The 22,747-nt window shown below is 40.6% G+C and overlaps 1 protein-coding gene across 3 annotated transcripts in view; it reads right to left on the reverse strand.

Annotated features, from left to right (window-relative positions):
- AJAP1 (adherens junctions associated protein 1) overlaps positions 1 to 22,747 on the reverse strand; it is a 271,201-nt gene that overhangs the window by 160,838 nt on the left and 87,616 nt on the right. For all 3 annotated transcript variants that reach the window (XR_006355763.1, XR_006355764.1, XM_043997816.1), the window contains exon 2: positions 4,158 to 4,936. Coding sequence is in view for 1 of the 3 variants with exons in the window: in XM_043997816.1 (XP_043853751.1) it covers positions 4,158 to 4,936 (779 nt within the window). In the remaining 2 variants the exon portion in view is untranslated. The remainder of the gene's footprint in view (positions 1 to 4,157; positions 4,937 to 22,747) is intronic.

Below are 22,747 nucleotides of genomic sequence, written 5' to 3' on the forward strand. Positions count from 1 at the left end.
TCTCATGAACCCCAATGTCCAACTTCCTGCCAAGTCTTAGAGAGACTAACTGTATAATGCTCTTCACAACCATTTGCTTCCCTTCTAGCATATGGCCATTACATTGGTTTAGGTTGTTAGGATTATTGTAATAGTGTGTGAATTGTAATCCTTACTTTCATTCTTTCTCCTTTCTCATTCATCCTCCACAAACTGACTTTCTGAAAATATAGCTCAGACCACAACACCTACCAAATAAAAAAGCTTCAGTGGTTATCCGTTGCTTCCGGGGCGGGGGGGGGGGGAGGAGGGGGTCCTCTAATTATTAGTTAAAGCCTTGTACAATCTAGACCCAAGCTCCCAGCCTTCCTTTCTAGAGAGACTTCAAAGTGCTCCTCTTCATGAACTCTATTTTCCAGGCAAAGTACTCTGCTAAATGTTTTCAATAAATAGGACCTTGCTTTTGCAAAAGCTGCAATCCATGACTGAAACATCCTCTCTCTTCACCAGCATTCCATGGAATCCTAAGCTCCCTCAAGGACTAACTCAGGTGCCACCTTCTATATAATGCCAGTCACAACCCCCCTTTCTCAAGTTGTTAAGGATCTTCTGCATTTCAAATTTCTGTGGAACTTAAAGTAGCATGGGTAATAGCTAAGAGTAGACAGAAGTTCAAAGTCACATTGTCAGAGGATGGAGTAGGGTGGGGCTTGAAACCTTGAGTGTATCTCCCTACTTACTCCTATCCTATGGTAGTATTTATATGGATGGATGGATGCATCTAAATAAATTCATGAATAAAAAGTAAAAGTTTGTTCCCTGTGTCTTCAAAGAGGTTATGTTCTTTACAAGGAAACAATCTATACACACACACATACGTATGGAGAGAAAGAAAATGAAACAATGAATGAATGAATGAGCAAATAATGAGGTCTTTGGGGGTGGCATAGAGGAGGAGCCTAAGGAAAGATTTTATGTAGTATATGGTCCTTGTGCTGAACATTCATTTTATATGTGTGTGTGCATATATGTATGTATATGTACATATAATTTTATTTTTTATTTATTAATTTATTTTGATCGTTGTATCTTCAGTGCCTAATAATATATGCCAGACACATACTAGGCGATTGATAAAATGCTTGCTGATTGACTAATAGAAAAAACGGATTTAATCACTCAGTCAAGGATTCCTAGTGTCTGACTTCAAATGTCTTTGATGCTATACTCAGGTTCCAATTTCCAAAAGCAACACCCAGAAACTAGTGTAGGGTAAGAATTCTTGGTAAGACTAAGGGGCACTTTGGTCTGTTCCTGTCTCATCAAATTGTGTTGTCAATTTCTGAGATTTCTTACCCTGAAATGATTGATCCCCCACTGTACCCCATCCCCTTTAATGAGGCTCCCTGTCAGGAGCTTTTTACCTGATCCCTAGGATGCTGTCTCTTTGGCCTGTTAAAATTTCTTTCCTTTGGCAGCAAACATATACAACTTCCCCTTTTTGAATTCATCTCACTAAACAAACTAATCTGAGACCAGATTATTTTATGAAGAACCATAAATCTTTTTTCCAAGATAAGCATCTGTCGTGTCGGATTAGTAATGTCCAATGTTCTGTGAATTAATTTGCTAAGCTCTCTAAAACTGCCCTGGCAGTTTAACTTTAGTAATAACAAATCTAATTTGGAATAAGTGGGAAATTGTTTTCTCATCCGTGTCCCTATAGTAAGTGACATATATGGAGGAGATGACATTAAACGAATACTCTACTAAATTCTATTTCAATGATGTCTTGTGAGTTTATTGAGGGGAGGGGAGATGCTTTGAATGCCCCTCCAGGAGATCTGACACAGATGATGGATTGCAGGCTTTGTGTGTATCCAGATTCCTCAATCTCAGCTAGGCTTCCTTCCTTGCTGAGAGTTTGCAATATGTGGGAAAACAAACCTGTGAGGGTCCCTCCAAGATCTCTACTGGAAAATACTTTCTTTCCTTGACTTCTCTCTCCTGTCTCTGGCTCTGACAATGAACTCAGTGCCTGAGACATAGCAGGTTTATTGACCAGGGGCAGCTAGGTGGTGTAGGGGATAAAGCACAGGTCCTGTATTCAGCAGGACTTGAGTTCAAATCTGGCCCCAGACACTTGACACTTACTAGCTGTGTGACCTTGGCTAAGTCACTTAACCCTCATTGGCCTATCAAAAAAATGTTCATTGACTGATTATTGAATAAAACCCCAACCAGAGATTCAAATCAATTTCCTGCTACTTAACTCAATTTATGAACTTGTGTAAGCCATTAACTTCAATAAGCCTCATCTGTAAAATGGAATGGAGTGGGCATTAGACTAGATCATCTCTGCTACATCTATGATCATGTTGCCAGAGAGTTCTGTGCCAACTTTCTACTGAGATGCCCTGGTCATCCGCATTGGAAGGAAACTGGTCAGCATATGGGGGGGGTATGGGGAGGGTTAGTTACTTGGAGTCCAAAACCATCCTTTCTTTACTGATCTAAAGTATGAGAAGGAAGGGAAGTGTTGAAATCTCAGAACAATAAACAAAGATCTGGGGCTCAGACAGGGAGTTATGGTAGCCAAGGTGTAAAAATAGGCCAAGAAAAGCAGAATCTCTTGGCTTCCTGGTGGTACCAAGTGAAGAATATGAACCTTAGGGCCCAGACATCCCCAACAATATAAAATTGCACATTTTGAAGAGAGGATCAGAACTGCAGGCTCCCATTTTGTGGCATTGCTATGTAATTCTTACATTTTATAGGGTTGACAAAAAATTGTTGTTTACATAGAATATATTTGGGCTGTGCCCATCCAGGGACTCCCAAGCCATTACACTGTATGTGACTGATGCTGGTTAACAAAGGCAAACAAAATTGGATATGAATTGTAAAGAGTCAAAGTGTGCCCCACTGGAATTGGAAGCTCAGAGATATTTCTAAGCTCCATCCAAGCTCCTTCCCTGTGCAAAATAGCTCTGGATGCTGTGGAAAGGGCTTTTATCCTTAGAGAATTCAGGGGATTTTTGCCTCTTTTTGGAACAAGCAATGAAGCCAGAAAAGTCCAGTAGAAAGCAAAAACTGCAAGGTCATAAAAATGGGGGCCAGGGACCAGGGAGAAAAGTGAAGAAAATTTCACAAGTGGGCATTTAAAAATGTTGCTACTCCAGTGCAAATAGGAGGCTAACGTCTGCAAGAACCACCTCCCACCAAAGTCTAGTCCATCTCCTTCCTCCTAAGCTGGGTTTACCTGTTATTCAACTCTTGATAACATTGTTAATGGGCTTTTAAAAGACTCTCCTAGAGAGAGAAAAAAAAGACTCCACATCTTCAGTCATTTTTATTCAAGTGCTTAATCTGCTCTTAACAGAGTGAAAGGCTTGAATTGGGCAGTTGTTGGATGTTTGGATGAACCACTTTAAAAAAAAAAAAAGAACTACCCACATCCCTGTTTTTGTCAGCCCCTCTGGCATGATATAACTGTGTTTGCCCTTGCAAAAAATGCAAGAAAATTCCCTAATGAAATGGGTTTGTTTGATGTTTCAGTTTTGTTTTTAACCTACCCTCAGGTTTCTCTGCTACTGTGGACATATCCTGAGTCAAGGTGCATGGAGATGTTGCAAATTCATTAAAGGCATGACTCGGGGAATCTGAAGAAAATTTCAATGGCTCCATAAAATCTAACATCAGTTGCTGAGACTTGGAATTTTCTAGCTGTCTATAAGTCTGGAATTCTAGAAAACCAGAGATCTAAGGGTTTATGATTACCTCTCCTCCTTCCCCACCCAGCTCCCTGCACTGGACCCATGACTCTAGTCCCTCACTAGCCCCTGTGGACAGACAAAATGGACCAAAGACACACTGCTGAAACCCCCATTGTTCAGCAGTAATCCCAGGAAGATGTGATCTAATATCAAACTTTGGGCCAAAGCATGAATCAATTTCCATACAAATGCATGTGCATGCATAGATGTCACCAAAATCACACGCCTTCATACTCTGCCAGTAGTAGAGCCAGAGTCACATCAGGTTGGCTGTTCATACTAATTAGACTCACACTGGTTATGAGTTGGTAAAAAAAAAGAGACACCCTTCACTGAAGGAAGAACAACCCATTGTCCCACAAACCAACTCCCAAGCTCTGACCCACAAAGAGATAAGAGTACCTGAGGTCTCGCCCAGAATCCGTGGAGGTGTGATGTCTTTGCCATTGCTGTTGGGGACAGTGGAGAGTTCTGTTGTGCTAATCCTACCCGGATAGTTAGGGCTGTTCTTAATCCCAGGACTAAGGGATTCTGAGAATCCCTTAGTCTGTAGAGTGACATAACTTGTGGTGGTGGTGGTGGTGGTAGCCACAGTTGTCTTTCTGGTTTGTAAAATGGAGATAGTGGTGGGGCCATAAATCCCAGGAGATGTACTAGATTCTACAGATTCTTCTTCCCCTGTGGGACCCCAGGCAATGAATTCAGTTTCCACTGTGGGTTTGCTCCCTCTGAAGTTAAAATTATTCAAACTACCCCCTTGTAGGTGCCTTTTGTCCCTTCTCAAAGGTGTCTGCTGTTCTATACTCCCACTTCCCACCAAGGACAGAATAGAAGGATTGAATTTGGCAGCTTCTGGATGTTTTGATGGCCCACTTTTCAAAGAGATGATCCCATGGTCCCTGGTTCTGTGGGTCCCTCTGGAATGATATGTCCGCATTTGCCCATGTGCACGTTCAGGACGGAATGAAAGAAGGTTCCATAAAGGGGTGGGGATCTTCGTTGCCAGTCCACTCTTAAAACTCCACAACCGGGGATTATGGAAAGGCCGAGGCAAGAGTCTGAACTCTGGGCCTTGGGCTAGAGATTCGCAGGTGGGGAAATCCATGGCTAGTTGAAACATGGCTATAAGTATCCAAGCATGGCTTCCTATATGGCAACCCGACCAGTGGACAGACATCGAACTGTATCAGAGAAAGAGGAAGAAAATAATTTGAGTAATGAACTGAATTATAAGCCATCCATCCTTCTGTCCATCCATCCATTCCTCCCTCACTCACTCCTTCCATTTATCCATCCATCCATCCATCCACCCATCCATCCATCCCCCCACCCATCCATCCCCCCATCAGCATTTATTTAGTGCTGACTATATGCCAGACACTATTTTTGGCATTAAGAGTACAAAACAAGAGAAACATAACTCATTTATCCAGGTAACATATTTTATTGGAAGAGAAAACATGTGTATGTGTGTGTTTGTCTGTATATGTGTGTGTGTGTGTGTGTGTGTGTATATATATATATACACATACACACACACACATATATATATATATATATATATATATATATGGAGAGAGAGAGAACAATTACACATAGAATATAATACATGGTGATTAGTAAGGAGGTCAGGAGCAGTTGAGCAGATTCAAGAAAAACTTCATTATCCTTATAGAAATAGTTATTGAACTATATCTTGAAGGAGGTGAGAAATTCTAAGAAGCAGGGGTAAGAAGGTATTATGTTCCAGGCTTGGAGTTGTCTCCCCTACCCCTATAACTTATTTATTTATCTTCAAAAATATCTATCTGTCTATCTATCCATCTGTTTATCTGTTTATTTATATTTGGCTTAAGTATTTCTTTTTATACTTAGCATTTCAATGATTATTATTTTTCACATTATTTATATAGAATTTCAAGGTTTACAGTGTTTTACATATTTAACTCCTTTGATCATCACAAAAAACCCTTTGAGATAGCTGCTATTTATTAACATGCTCATTTTACAGGAGTGGAAACTGAGGCACATAGAGATTATACATAGGGTCACTCAGCTAGTGTCTGAGATGGGATTTGAACTCAGGTCTTCTTGACTCCAAGTTCTGTTCACTCTCTTTCATCATGCTACTAAGCTGCCTCAGATAATACTAATGATAATATTGGGGATAAAGACTGGACATGTCATGCATTCATAAAGGGAACTTATGAGTTAGAGAATTCCCTTCACCAATACAGTTTGCCATTTTCTTTGTAACCAGTAGTCTTACAGAATAAAGCCTAAAATATTGATGGGTTAAAAGACTTGCCTACTGTCATCCAGGTAAACACAGAGTTTGACTCCAGGTCATCCTGAGTCTGTGGCTATTTTTCTAAACATCATGGCAGTATATAAGAAAAAAATAATAGGTAGCATTTAAATAGACTTTGAATGAAAGTGCATACATATATTATTTATTTAGCAGTCCCAACAACAAAGTCAAATAGTTGCTATTATTTACAAATATTCCTACTTTACAAATGAGAAAACTGAGGCTGATAGCATTCAGGTGACTTGTTTAAAGTCTCACAACTAGCGTATGAGATTGGATTGGGATCCATATCCTTCTGCCTCCAAACCTAGTAGTCGTGAGTAATTATAGTAGTAGTGATGATTAATGATGATGACTATGATCACCAGTATTTATAGATCATTTCAAGGTTTTTAAGTGCTTTACAAATATTATTTCATCTGATAATATCAACAACTCTGGAAGGTTGGTGCTATTATCATCATTTTTTTTTTTTACAGATGAGGAAACTAAGGCAAAAAGCAGTTAAGTGGGGGCAGCTAGGTGGCGCAGTGGATAGAGCACCAGCCCTGGAGTCAGGAAGACCTGAGTTCAAATCCGGCCTCAGACACTTAACACTTAACTATCTGTGTGACCCTAGGCAAGTCACTTAACCCCAATTACCTCACACACACACACACACAAAAAAGCAGTTAAGTGATTTGAACAGGGACATATCGCTAATTAGTATCTGAGATGGGGTTTCAACTCTGTGCATCCTGATACCAGGTCCAATACTCTTATCCAATGCAGAATAATAATGACATAGTGTTTTAAGGTTTTCTTTGAATCATTATTGTTTTAATTTTTTAAAAATCCTCTATATGAGGATGCCCTTTCTCTCAGAGAACATTCATATCCATCATTTCCTTTAACCCCACAGTATTTCTTAGAGTCAAGGATGATGTGGATAATGGGGAAAACTGGGACACAAAACTACTAGCTGATTTGCCTACATTAGTAAGTGGTAGAGGTAGGTTTCTTGGCTCTTACCCCATGGCCGACTGCATTAAGGCACCAGGCCTAGCTCCCTTACATGTATAGGTATACTATTTATTACTGCCTGCACCGAGACTGTTTTAAATCAGGATCCTCTCCATTAATATGGAATATGTTAGCACTTTCCAATCTTGGATAGCCACTGGAATATTCACTATGGACTTTACCCACAGTAAATCATATATAAACATACACATACATATATACATACACACATATGTATATATACACACATGTATATGTACATATATACGTGTGTGTGTGTGTGTGTAAATTCAACTATGCTCAAGTATTTGCTTTGTTGGCAGCTCAGATCCTTTTGGAGTGCAGATAAATCCTTTGTGAACTAATAAACCATGCCCTCTACTCCAAGGAAGACTTAACGGAGGACAATGTGTCATTCAGTTTCCTATTTCCTAAAAAACCAGACAATATAATGATGGGGTGACTTTTTGACTCCCATTAAATATGCTATTGAAATTCTAGTGGACTATCTGAGAGGTGATGCTATCTATTCTCAGTAATAGCTGAGTTTCAGAGAGGGTGTGAGCAGGGATCACAATGAGGAAATTAGACAAATTAGCTTCTAGGGGCCTCTTAAACAGTTCACAGGGTAACCTAAGTAGCTGAAAGTAAATTCACAAAACATGAGATAGTCTCATAAGCCAGTGAAGGCTACATGACATTTTAAAACTATGATTCTTAAAACTTTGCGTGTGTGTGTGTGTGTGTGTGTGTGTGTGTGTATGTCTAGTGAAACCTATAGACGTCTTCTCAGGAATATGTTCTTAAATGCATAGAAAAACAGACAGGGATTACAAATTATAACAATCACTTTTACCAAAATGGGCAAGCAAAACCAAGATGGCAGAGGAAAGACAGCAACTCGCCTGAGCTCTCCCCCAAACCCCTCCAAATAACTTTAAATAATGCCATAAAATGATTCCTGCAGCAGCAGGACCCTCAAAAGCACATGGTTTTCCAGCCAAAAACATCTTAGAAGGTGGGCAGGAAAGGTGGGATACACCTGGGTGAGAGTAGAGCACAGTCCAGTCCAGGCCATGCCAGCACATCCCAGGCTCCCAAAAACCAGGAGCAGGACTTGGGAGCCACTGAATTAGCAGTGGCAATGGCTACTTCTGGAGGTCTCAGCCCACAGACAGTCAATCATCTGGTCAGAAGGAGATCACAGGAGTCTCTTTTCTAGCACTGAGGCAGGACTCTGTTGCTTTGTCCATGCTCAGATCCAGGTTTCAGTCCTGGGTGGCAGTCCTAGGGTGAGGACACCAGAGCTTATGACAGCGGGGAGGTGGGGGGGAACCTGTTCCCAGTTCCAGGGCAGAAAAGAGTGCTTGTGGTAGCTCACAGACCAGAGCACAGGCCAGGACAGTAGTAAACACACCTTTCCATAGAGCATGCCATTGAGGCCAACCCAACCTGGCCTAGCATTCCAAATTCATTGGACATTACTTCCCTTCCCTCCACCTTCACTCTTAGATGCAGCCAATCTGGCCTCATACAAAACATTCCCTATGCCATATCAACTGGCCATCCACCATGCCTGAAATGAATACCTGCCCTCCTTTCCTCCATCTTAGAGAAGTTCTCCCTTATTTTGAAATGTAGCTCAGGCTAAGTCTTTGACATGAAAACTTTCTGGATCTCCCAGTTCTGTGCCCTCCCTTCCAGAGTACCTTGTATTTAACTATTTTGTAGAAATGCATATTTATCCATTTGATGTCTATTTTCCATACACACAAATATCTACATGCATAAACATATATGTATATAGATCTACACACATATATGTGAATATACATAGGTATGCATATATAATGTTTTCCATTTGTCTTCCCATTAGATTATAAGCTCATTGTAAGTAGGAATTCTAGTGTTAAATTCTATGTACTTGTATCTCCAATACCTATTTCTGTACTTGGCACGTGCTATTGTGCAGTTGTGCCCTATTTGGAATTTTCTTGGTAAATATACTGGAGTAGTTTGCCATTTCCTTCTCTAGATTATTTTTGGAGATAAACAAAATGAGGCAAACAGGGTTAAGTGGCTAGAGTCACAGAACTAATAAGTGTCAGAGGCCAGATTGGAGCTGAGGTCTTCCTGACTACAGGCTCAGCCCTCTATCCCCCCTGTACCACCCAGACAACCTGGTAGAGACTTACTAAATACATTGAGGTTAATTGATTAGATTCCACAGGAGTAGGGGTAAAATGTGTACCCAGAGAAGTAACAAAAATCAATATCTCCAAAGAATATATACGGAATTCCAAGATGGAGAGTAACATAACTGGACTGGGAGAAGTAGAGGATAGCATGAGGAAAAGATTTGGTTTCTGAGATGGCACCAAAAGCTGAACTCTGCCAGCCAGGAAATTCCACAGAGAGTTTATGTTCTACCACCATTCCATTATGAGGCATTGGAATATCATGTGAATTAAAAATAAATCTTTCTCATGTTGGGTTATTCGATTCAACCTCATTTCCTATTAAAACTGGAAAATCCAGTGTTGGGATGGGAGGGGTGACTGTCTCCTTCTCCCTCTCTCCTGCTTGGAAATGTGCTTGGATGTCCCTGAAGACCATCACCAACATGATGCAGAGAGAAGGAAACTTGTATTAATGAGAGCTAATTACCAAAAGGTACTAATCCCCAAATAATAAGGCTTCCTGGTTGTTGTTGTGGTTTTTTAATCACAATGAAAATGCCTGGTTGCAAAAACTAGATATTTCCCATTATGCTAATGATGTTAGATCAGGTTTTGGGAGGAGGGGCAAAGCTTCTGTTTGTCTGAATAAACTCGCTTTGATATTTACAGAAATAAGCATCCATCCATTACCTTCCAGAGATTTAGGTCAATTTTGAAAATTCCCCCATCAACACGCTGCATCACAAAGGGAGGTGAAGCTTCGGCTGCGGGGATGGACCCAGTAAGGATCCGAGATGTGTCAAGAACGAGTGAACATTCCCTCCAGCCCCCAGAATGGAGTGGGGGAGGCAAGGGGAAAAAAAGAGTGGAAGAATGCTGCGTTGATATCATGCTAATAAGATCATAAGCATATCAGGTGAAGTCAGACAGCTCACCAGGAATTAATGGCCGTCTTTAAAATCACGAAAAGCTCAGCCCCCAACTACCCAACATGAGTCCATGGGAAATATTGCCCCAGGAAATTAAAAAACCCAGTGCCAAGACATGTGTCTACTTGCCTCCTGGCCTGCCCAGTAAAACTTTGCTAACAGAATATTTTTTGGTGAGATTTCACCAATCACCAGTGGTAATTGGTTTACTATAGAAACTCCTCATTTCCACATCACCCAGCTGTTTTTTTTTTTCCTCCAGGAGGGAAAAAGACTGATCCCAACTGCAGTGAATTTGATTATTTAACACCCCACTCTCCCCCCTAGACTAGCTTCTTTTCTTTTTGAATAACTAACTGACTTGTCCCAAGAAGAGAAATCAAACCCAGAATGGAGAGTGACAGCACTGGCTAGGATTCAAGAGAACAAAGTTGGTTGGCTCTGAACCTCCCCAGGTCATTTGTAGGAGCTATTTGTTTTAAAGGGTAGGGAGGAAAATCAAGCACCCCAGTCCCTGGAAACCCTGCCCTGTGTCTTCAGGCCTTCCCAGTTTTGTTTCCCCTCTCTAGACCATGGGCATCCAGCTATATCTGGAGCTGCTCAAGCTTCTGGCAATCTCAGCAGGCCAGGAGGCTTTTTGGCACAGAGAAGGCCTCGTTCTGCATGTGCCTGTTCCAGATTTTAGGGAACACACCATTGGAAACCCTCTTCAAATCCATGGAGACAAATGCCATGTCAAGTGTGGGTCAAATAATGGTAGCTGCAGGTGGCTGGCCAGGGAAAATCTCTTTTCTGATTATGACTGAAAATACTATGTCAGGACAAAGAACATGAGTTTTGGAACTAGGAAACCTGGATTAAAGTCCATTTCTGTCTTGCTAGCTGTGGGACTCTAGAGCGATTCACTTATTTTCCAGCCTGAGACCTGTAACATGCAGAGAATGACTCTGGCTCGACTGACCTCCTGGGACTGTTTGTGGACAAAGTGCTTTGTAAGACTGGAAGCACTTAGAAATATAACTTCTGTGTTTGCTGTTTCAATGACAATAAATATTGTTGCCATTGTGTTATTCTCATCTTTTCAATAAAGTTGAGCTAGAAATTATCCTGGGACAAAAGTATATCCTGCTAGTATATTTTTATGTCTAATTGTGATTCCTTTTTTATTTAACTTATGTGCCTTATGTAAAAATGGGTTTTTAACAACTGAATAATAATAATAGCTAGCATTTATATAGCACTTTAGGGCTTTTTGTTGTTGTTGTAGTGCATATCTGACTCTTCATGACCCTATTAAGATTTTCTTGGTTTGTTTTGGTCTGTCCTTTGTTCTTGTTTTTGTTTTTGTTTTTGTTTTTTTTTTTGCGGGGCAATGGGGGGTTAAGTGACTTGCAGGGTCACACAGCCAGTAAGTGGTCAAGTGTCTGAGGCCGGATTTGAAACTCAGGAACTCCTGAATCCAGGGCCGGTGCTTTTATCCACTGCGCCACCTAGCTGCCCCCTGTCCTTTGTTCTTGAAAGGACCATGACTATGACTTGGAGTGAATTGGATTTAAGTGAGGGAGGGCTGTGCAAGGTCACCAACATCACTCTCTCCTCCAGAGCCATCTGGGTCTAGTGGCAAGATATATATCAGGATGACTGGAGATGGCCCCAGACATTTAAAGCAATTAGGGTTAAGTGACTTGCCCAGGGAGACACAGCTAGTAAATGTCTGTGGTAAGAGTAGAACTCAGATCCTCTCGACTCCAGGACCAGCACTCTATCTACTGTGCCACCTACCTGCCCCAGGGATTTTCTTGGGAAAGACATTGGAGTGGTTTGGCATTTCCTTCTCTGGCTCATTTTACATATGAGGATACTGAGGAAAACAGTGTTAAGTGACTTGCTCATAGTCTGACAGATAGTAAATTTCTGGGTCTGAATTTGAACTCAGGAAGATGAGTCCTCCTGACTCCAGGCCTGGTGCTCTGTTGAGTATGGCACCACCTAGCTATCGCTACTTTATAGCTTGCAAAGCACTTTTACATAACATCCCATTCTGTCCTCTTAACAACTATGTGAGTTAGGTTCTATTATTATCCCTATCTAACAGGTGAAGAAAATGAGACTAACGTAAATTAGGTATTTTGACAAATTTCAGATGGTTACTAATTGAGAAGAAATTTGAACTGGGGTCTTTTTGACTTCAGTTCATGCTCTTAACCAGTATAACAACCTTCTTCTGTAGGATGATCAAATGCATCTCCAGGACAACTCCAGTAATATTCCCTTCATCCTTCATCTGGTTTTGATTTCCTAAGTTAGGTCTCTATATTTTCAAGGCTTTTCATTACATGCAATTTGGGAATTATGGGTATTCAGCATGACAACATCTATTAAAATGTTTTTGAAATTATATAGGCAAGTTTTATATCTGGGTGACTACTGGGAAACAGTTTTGTCTTAGATAATGCCAAAGTTCTAATTCAGTTAATTGGGTGAATTACCCAGGCTCTTACGGAATCTGGATTTGTAATATAGAGATTCTCATCAGTTAGTTTATGAAGCATGATGAGTTTATGGTGCATAATTCTGGAATCCAGTCCTAGATTTTTAGATTGTCATCAGGGGCTAAATATTTGCAACCTTCAGTGATACTGCAATTTCTCCTCCATCCTTTCACAATCTGCATTGAGGAATAAATCTTGTCAATTAATGCTTATTGATTAAGTAAATCTTAATGATTAATTGAATAAATCTTATTCCTTCATAATCATTTTCATAATTTCCAGGATCAGTAATCGAATCATCTACTACTTTTGTGAATTTTTCCTTTACTATGAACAAATATAATTGGCCCAGCTAACCATTTGATGCTTCTTTGTCAATATAGGTTGTGTGCATGTGGAGGTTTTTATCATCATTACCATCACTATCCCAACCATAGTCAATATCATCAGTATGATAATAATCATCATTATTATGACTCTACTCAGTACTGTCATCAATATTAATAATAACAACCATTAGTATTATTATCAGTAGCATGGCATAATGGTGATGAGAGTGAGCAGGAGATGGGTTCAAATCTTATCTCTGATACAAGCTGGACAAGTTCTTTCATCTCTGAATCTTAGGCAAGTATCTCTATTAGTGATGGCAGATCTCCACATGAATGAAACCATAGTTCCTTCCAGTATTTAGGAATGATCATCTTTCGTCCATAATCATTGCAGTTGTCATTATCAGGCAGCAAGAAGGTGCAGTGAATGCAGCACTGGGAGGGGGATCAGAAGCCTTGAGTTCAAAGCCTACCACAGGCACTTACCTGTTATGTGGTCTGGGCGGTTTCTTCATTTCCCTGTATCTCATCTATCCCATCTGTGAAATAGGGTGAATAAGAGCACGTACCTACCAGGATTGTTGTGATATTTGCGAAGTACTTTGTAAACCTCAAAATATGATATAAATGCTAGCTATCGATGCGGTGGTAGTTGTTATTGTTATACATGACAATACCCAATTGGGTAAAGTTGTGGAAAGAATCCTAGATTTGGAGTCAAAAGCTCTGGTTTCAAATCCTATCTCAGGGAATTTACACTTGTGGGACCTCAGGCAAAGATCTTTTTTCCCTTTCTTGGCTCCATTTTTAACATCTCTAACATGAGGGTGTTGGGTGAGATGATGTCTTATGCCCCTTCCAGCTCTCAGTCTATCATCCAGCAGCTTCCCCAAATCCCCCTTTTATAAGGATCTTCATTTTGATTCTGAACAGCACATGGGACTAAATGACCAAAGGAATCACATCTTTAATTTTCATGATTAAGTGATTCTGGAAGAGCCTACCACCGCCTTCCCATCCAGGATGCTAGTTGTACTGTAAGCCATTTCACAAAGTGAAATAGAACTCGACACGTCAGCAGAATGAAGGCACCACAGCTGCCAAGAGGACAGAACAAATAATCAGGGCTGGCATGAAACAAATGCCCTGAAGGAGTTCAGACTGCCATTGGAGGGACAGCCCCCAGGCTGAAAATACATCTGTCTGGTCCACATCTTCATAGGCAAATGCCAGGGAAGGAGATCTGCCTAAGAAGTGAGGGAAGCTGGGCTTTAGAAGAAAACAGCATAGGTGGTGTGGAATGATCACTGAATTTGTGGTCAGGGCCTGAATTCAAATGATGATTTTTCTTACTCGTCAGGTTAACAAGCACATATTAATTAACATTTATTATTGGCCAAGCCTGTGCTAAATGTTAAAGACTTAAAGATAGGTTAAAACAAACAAAGAAACAATCCCCCACCCTCAAGGAACTTCTGCTGGAAATGAATTAAACACTAAATGAAAGTTCCGAGTAGCTATTAGAACCTCAAATAATAATAAACCAAGAAATACATCCCTTTCTCTATTTAGGCGGCAGATGAAGGACCATGAATTCATTGGGTCACATGGACCATAAGATGGGAGGACTCTATCACTTGGCTTTGTTGAACTCTTTTTATTTAGTACAAAGGCAGGGCTTATTGTAGGATGGGGGTGGGGAGAAATATATCCAGTAATTACTGTGACTGGATACTCTTCCAGAATCACTTAATAATGGAGATTAAAGCTGTGAAAGATGTTTTTGGTCATCCAGCTCCATGTGCTATTTAGAATTAAAGAGAATATTCTTTTAAAGGGTGGATTTTAGGAATCTACCGTAGGAGCCAACCTACAGCTATTTCATTAGCACAGGGAATTCCCATGTGAGGAAACCCTTTTTACCAAGGCAGAGTAGGACATTTTCCACAACTGATAGTTGTGTGTTGGAGAGTTGACTAGAACATTGACATGTTAAGGGATTCTCTCAAAGTCCCAGCAGCTCTGAAACCAACTTCCTATTTACCACATCACGATGTCTCTATAATACAAATACAAGAGGGGTCAAGATGTTTAAAAATAATGACAAGACTTTGAAAAAAAAATAAACAGTGAGGGATCATTTTATGGCTTAGATAACCCACACCTGCCAACTTTCCAGCTCTGATCCTCTGATCTTTTGCTTTTTACTTACAATATTAATGTCTTATCATGGATACATAAAGGAGGCTTGGGCAGAGGGAAAGGAGGAAAGGAAAAGACACTTTTTGTAGAAGGAACCAACTCTTTCTTTCTTTCTTTCTTTCTTTCTTTCTTTCTTTCTTTTTTCTTTTTTTTTTTTTTAGGGCAATGGGGGTTAAGTGACTTGCCCAGGGTCACATAGCTAGTAAGAGTCTGAGGCTGGGTTTGAACTCAGGTTCTTCTGAATCCAAGATTGGTGCCTTATGCATTGCACCACTTAGCTACCCCCAGGAACCAACTCTTGAAGTAAGATGTGCCAGGGTAATAAACTGATCAATTATCATGTATCTATAGTAGGGATGAATTTAATTCATCAAATTGATCATGAGGTGCCCCAAAGAATTACAAGACTCAGTGAGTCAGTTTCCCAAGTTTTATTATCAGACTGTGATGACCACAGGGAGACACCAAGGAGAAAAGTGTCCTGAAAAGGGGGATGAAAATGTTTACATTTATAGTTAGAAAAGTAGATTACTTCCTCATTATCTTAATCTCCTCCTTGTGAGGAGTTCACACCTTATTTTGAACTTCCTGGGGTGCTAAGACATCCTCCAGGGTCGGGACCTTTCTCACTAGAGGTGTGTTTTGTGGGTTTAAACATCATAAGATGAACTTAAGGACATATTTGTTCTTTCTGCACATGTTCTTAAAGACATGTTCAAACTTGTCAGAGCCAGAGGATCTCTGTTAATGGAATCTCTTTACTTTAAGATCTGCTTTCTAGGTGTCCTGTCCTCTAAGAATATTAATGAATATTAATGGTTAATAGTCCCTAGTTACTGTACAAACTTCCGTTGAAAGTAGTGGTTGCGGCAGCTAGGTGGCACAGTGGATAAAGCACCAGCCCTGGACTCAGGAGGACCTGAGTTCAAATCTGTCCTCAGTCACTTTACACTTACTAGCTTTGTGACCCTGGGCAAGTCACTTAACCCTCATTAACCCACTAAAAAAAAAAAAAAGAAAAGAAAGGTTGACATGGATGAACCCTCTTGGCTATTGTAAGAATACAAACCTTAGTTTTTCTGTTAACTCTTTTAGGTACTATTGATAGGTTATCTGTTAACCCTTTTTAGCCTGCTCCATCATATTTGTGAAACTCCAACTATATGTCAAGCATGATGTTGAAGCTACAAAGACAAAAAAAACAAATAGTTTTGACTAGAAATCCTTTCATCTAGATGAAACAAATGTGTGGAGGTAGGCGTGGTGGAAATGCATCAGAAGAAAGTCCATTTGGCTCAAAGAATAGCCAGTCAATAAACATTTATTAGGTACCTACTATATACCAGGCACTATGCAAAGTATTGGGCATAGAAAGGAAGGTAGACAACCACTGTTCTCAAAAAGCTCTGACTCTAATGGGGAAGATGGCATGCAAATAGTCTTGTTCAAACAAGGTATAGAAAGGTTAAATTGGAATAATCAACAGAAGAGAGTGGGCCAGTGAATAATCTGGTCACATGTACAATTACCTTACAGGAGAGTCTTGCTTCTTTTCCTCTAGCTGTTGGAGTGGAAGGGTACCATGGAAGATCTAAACAAGGGAGAAGGATTATACAGCCCAACAGGCCAGGAGTTTTGGGAATAAATGGTGAAGAAATAGCACCCCTCTATGTCTGTGCATACTGGGCCTAAGTCAGAGACATCTTACTCTGGTTACAGTTCTGTTATAGAACCGGTTCTCTCCCTTCTAGGAATTCATTAAGAGGCACAGGAAGATGTTGCTTGATCATGACCTTTTCCAGTTAAAACTGTGGCACTTCCCTGACTGAGGCTCGCCATTATTCAGTAGGTCAGCCCCTCCCTCTTCTTGCTTTTTTTTTTTCTTTCTTTTTCTTTTTTTTTTACTTCCAGGCAGATGGATCTTGAAAGGAAGAATGGGCCCCTTAGCCATCTTCTCCTAATTGCTTCTAAATCAGGGACCATTGTTCCGTCCCACTTTATTTTCTAGTTTCCAGGTTTCTGGGCTCTTTCCCTTTTACATTTTTATTGAAATATTTTCCCCAAGTAGAGTTTAATAAGATTCAGTGAGTTGAGATTCAATTCACTGCCTTCTGTATATTTTCTTCAGAGGAAGCATCACTGTCAATTAGGAGAGACAAAGACATCTCAGCTACTTAATGTTCCCCACCTTTCCCTGGGTGGGGATTTTGCAAGATTTGCCTCGCTCCTATTAAGTAGCTGGCATCAGATTTGCCAGAGGAGATGGGAAATCAGGACTCTGATGAGAGTGTATATAAAGTCTGGGATGGAATCCTGATGAGGGTGGTATGAAAAGGGCTTTACCTAGGCTATAAATATCTAAGGGGCCTGATTCCCTCCCCCGATGGTCCAGCAGGATGCTACCCTAATGCTTTATAGTTCTGCGTTACCTGTGATTAACACAGGGACCTAATCTGGGCAACAAGGGGCCCATAGCATGAAGGGAAATCTGTTCTCTATATCTCTTCGTAAGGGTTGCCAGGCTGGCCCACTTCTCCACCCAATGAATTGGCCCCAAATACCAGAATCCCTTTTAAGAACTGTACTCTGGGTGGGGGGGGTGCAGCTAGGTGGCAGAGTGGATAAAGCACCAGCCCTGGATTCAGGCTGACCTGAGTTCAAATCCGGCCTCAGACACTTGACACTTACTAGCTGTGTGACCCTGAGCAAGTCACTTAATCCTTATTGCCTCCAAAAACAAAAACAAAAACAAAAAATGGTACTTTGGGGAAAGAGTTGGCCAGTGGCACGTGTGATAGAGTGCTAGACCTGGAATAAGAAAGACTCCTTTTCCTGAGAACAAATTTGGCCTCAAACACTGAATAGCTGTGTGACTTTGGGCAAATCATTTAACCCTTTTTGCCTCAGTTTCCTCATCTGCAAACTGAATTGGAGAAGGGAATAGTAAACCACTCCAGTATCTTTGCCAAGAAAATCCCAGATGGCATCATGAAAAGTCAAATAGGATGAAATGACTGAACAACAACAGCAACAACAATCAGCCTCCAGCCCAACACACACACTCGTATGCACATGCACACAGTTTCACAAAATCATGGCTAGAAGGGAAATTACAGTTTATCTAATCTATGACCCCATATTTTACAGTTGTGAGTAACCTCATGAAGGCCCAAGGTCTCCCAAGTAGGATGTCTCAGAAAACAGGATTTGAACTCATATCTGCTGACCTGAGACAGGGGTAGTAATAGAAGTAGGGGGACAGAGTCTATCATAGTACTCTCTATCTCAGGGACCCAAGGTGGCTTTACAGGATAATTAATATAAAACACTTTGCATACCTCTGGGACTCAGTACATTCAGTCATTAAACTCTCTGGAGTTTACAATCATATATTTCGAGATAATGGGGACCTTAGAGGCCACTGAGTCCAACCAACTCATTTTACAAGCAAGGAAACTGAGGCTAAGAGACAGTAAGTGACTTGCCCAGATTCAAACAGATGCTAATTATTTTAGGCAGGATGTGAACTCAGGCCTTCCTGGTTCAAAGCACAATATTCCATCCATAATACAATCAGGGTTGACATCTCAGAGAATATTAGCTCTAGAGAATTTCTATTTCTTTTCAAGCCATGTCCTCACATTTTACTTTGTTGTTGTTGTTTTGTCATTTTTTTCAGTCATGTTCAACTCTTCATGAAATCTTTTGGGGTTTTCTTAACAAAGATACTGGAATAGTTTGTCATTTCCTTCTCTAGCTCATTTTGCAAATGAGGAAACTGAGGCAAACAGAGTTCAGTGACTGACTTAAGGTCACACAGTTATTAAGTGTCTGAGACCAGATTCAAACTCAGGAAAAGGAGTCTTCCTGACTCTAGACCAAGCCATCTAGATGCCCACATTTCACCAGGAATATCTTGAAATGGGTTTAAGGGAGTGGTAGGCCCTAGAGGGACAAAGATAATGGAGTCTCCATGTCCTCCTACTGCCTCATTGGGTCAATTTGGAAAGCCAATTTTCTTTGCCCTGATCTTTCCAGACTTTGTCTTCTGGGAAAACAACATTGCTGATGTTACTGTGTCTGCCATGGCTAGTCAGTATATGAATTTAGTGACATGAACAGCTCTGAATCCCATGAGAAAATTAGAAAAAGGCCCATCACTATTCATAGGGCAAGGCCTCCTCCTTTCACATGATGCCTATTTTCATCACCGTCATCAAGCCTTTATTAAATGTTTATTATCTCTCTGGTTCTGTGCTGTGCACTCAGGATACAAGGACATGAAAGAAAAAGGGATACTTGTGGAGAGGCAGTATGATCTAGCAGTGATAATGACAAGCAGTTCTGATGGAGCAGGCTAAAAACAGTTAACAGACAAACCTAAGATCTGAGCTCTAGCTAAGATTTGAAAAGGGTTAACAGATAAACTGAGGCTTGAGTCCTTATCAGTTGTACCTAAAAGAATTAATAGAGAAACTCGGGTTTGTGTTCTTACAGTAACCAAGAGGGTTTCTCCCTATCAAGCAACACTATGAACAGAGACAGTAACTACGGACAATTAACCATTAATAGCCATTAATATCACTACATGGCAGGACACCTAGAAACTAGATCTTAAGTAAAGAAATATTATAAACACAGATACCCTCTGGGTCTGACAAGTTTGAGCATGTCTTTAGGAACATGGGCAGAAAAAGCCAAATGTGTCCTTTGGTTCACCTTATGACGTGTAAACCCAAAAAATACACCTCCAAGGAAAAATGTACCCACCACAGGTGTTGTCTTAGGACCCCAAGAAGTCCAAATTAGGATAAGACCTCCCACAAACCTCCTTAAGGAGATTAAGATAATTAGGAGATAACCTACTTTTTTCTCACTATAAATATAACCATTTTCATCCCCCTATTTGAGACACCTCCTGGTGGTCTCCCTGTGGTCACTCACAGTATTTCAATAAAACTTGGGAAACTGAGTCACTGAGTTTTGTAATTCTTTGGCATGCCTCATGATCAATTTGATCAATTAAATCCACCCCTACATCAGTTTGATAATTTTAAGTTTCGCAATGTACTTACAGATGCTATCTCATTTGATGTTAAAGCGATGATCATGTTATAGCGATGATGATGATCACTGGACATGAAGTCAGGAAGACCTAAGTTCAAATCCTGTCTCAGATAATGACTAGCTGTCTGACCATGGCCAACTCATTTTCATTCCCTTGGCCTCGATTATTCTATCTGTACAATGAGGGGGTTGCATTACATGGATTCTATGGTCTCTTCTGGCTCTAAATCTTATACCTTCCAGGTCTTCTAGCAGACAGCCAAGCAAAGGGTAAGAAAGGAAATTAGAGTATATACCCTTGAAATTTTCTGCCTTAGGGTAAAATTTGGACTGTTCGACCCTAGTGAGATTAAAGAAGGTAACATTGGAATCATTCAAGGCCAAGGATCTCATTTTATCCATGAGGAAACTAAGGCTTAAATGGAGGAATCAACTTGACAAATGGAGCTAGTAATTGAAAAAGATTGGCTTTGAACGTGGCCTAATGATACCAAATTCTTGCCCTTTCCCCATACTCCTTACAGACAGGAACTAGTCTACACGACCTCCTATTATGTCCTCATCTTGGCCTCTTGGTCAACTCAAAAATGAGTTGGAGAAGGAAATGGCAAACCATTACAGCATCTTTGCCAAGAAAACCCCAAATGGAATCACAAAGAGTCATACATGACCCCAGATTAAAGAATCATTGGGCCTGATGAGCTCTTGTTATATAGTGGAAAAGAAAATGATTTTAAAGTTCGAGGACCTATCTGGGGTCAAACCGCTTCTCTGCCACTCAAAGACATCGGAAGCTTAGACTAGTAACCTTATTTTCTACATCGATAGTACACATCCTCAAGCTCTTCCTCTTAGAAGGACCTTTCCAGCTGAAGATCTATAATCCTATTGTCTCTTTCCATCTTTCACATTCTTTGTTTCTAAATGATTCCCTTTCCTTCAGATCTCTGTCTTCCAAAAGGAGGGCTAAGCTGAGCCTAATGACATCAAAGTCTACATTCTTGGCCTTTCCCCCATACTCCTCCTGGGCAAGAACTAGAATTTAACTTTTTTGACACTACCCAGTTCCCAGTCTACACTGCCTCCTATTTCCTCCTCATCTTGGCCTCATGGCTTAGCCTTCACCTTTGGGAACACATAAAGAATTTCAGGTATGCATATTTCCCTTCCATTGGCTTTTCCTTGCAGAAAAATATAATTTTCCCCAAGAGGAAAAAGACTAAAAGAAACCAAAATACCTAATTCCAGGCTTGGTGGGAGATTCACATGCCCCCATTCAAGGCTAACAATCTAAGTTAATGAAAATTTTGTCAGGCCAGAAATAATATTTGAAACGGGCCAAACTGCTACGGCATCATGGGGAGTTTTGGCTCCATTCTATTATCCTGTTCATCCTAGATCATTAATGAGACACACGTCAAAGCTGCCTGCTGAATTTGGGGAGCAGAGAGAGGCCGCACCTCACTCAGGGAAAATAATTGTCTCCCTGACTCCTTCTCTTAAATTCGGTGCCAAAAGGGAGACACTCACTTCCTTCTGGAAAGCAGTTGACGGGTTCAATTTTCTAATGAAAAAAAAAAAATTAAAGCCTGATTTACTTTAATAGCATTCCCAGGCCCGATGTCATTCCAATGACCTGTCAGCCTCTCCCTTTCTCATGCTTTAATGTGATTCAAAAATTCTCCCTTTAGGGGACGAAGCTCAGCAGTACCTAGGAGGCAAGCATTTAATGCAGCCCCAGTACATGTCAGAAGTACCCATGATGCTTCACTCAGAGAAAAGGAATAGAGTATGAATGATTCATTTCTGGTAAGAAGATAAGCAATAGAATGAAATTGGGGGCTTTTTTTTAAAGAAGCATTTATCCCAATAGCACTCCACTTTTCTCAGAGAAGCATTTGATATGGGTCCACATTACTTTGAGCCTCTTTCTTCATTTAGCCTCCACAACAGGTTCCTACCTTTTTCTGTCCAGCCTGCGGGAGGTTAAGGACCTCTTCCTTCTTAGGTGGGTCTCTGCCTGACTTGATTCCACCCTTACCATCTGCTGGGCAACCCTCACATAGTCTCTCAACAAACTAGATTTTGTTAATGGTTCCCACCCCAGATACTTGAAAGTAGGGATTACATGATTATTTGTATTTATATCTACAGTGGCTGGGGGAAACACTGATATTAGAATCACATGTTTTGTTGTTCACTCATTTTTTCAGTCATGTCCAACTCTTCATGATCCCATCTGTGGTTTTCTTGTCAAAGATACTAGAGTCATTGGGGGGCATCTAGGTGTCTCAGTGGATAAAGCACCAGCCCTGGATTCGGGAGGACCTGAGTTCAAATCCAGCCCTAGACACTTGACACTTACTAGCTGTGATGTGACCCTGGGTAAGTCACTTAACCCTCATTGCCCCACAAACAAAAACAAAAACAAAAACAAAAGATACTGGAGTCTTTTGCCATTTCCTTCTCCAGCTCAT

Source organism: Dromiciops gliroides, chromosome 3 (genome assembly GCF_019393635.1).
Source record: "Dromiciops gliroides isolate mDroGli1 chromosome 3, mDroGli1.pri, whole genome shotgun sequence".
In the NCBI taxonomy this organism is placed as follows: domain Eukaryota; kingdom Metazoa; phylum Chordata; class Mammalia; order Microbiotheria; family Microbiotheriidae; genus Dromiciops; species Dromiciops gliroides.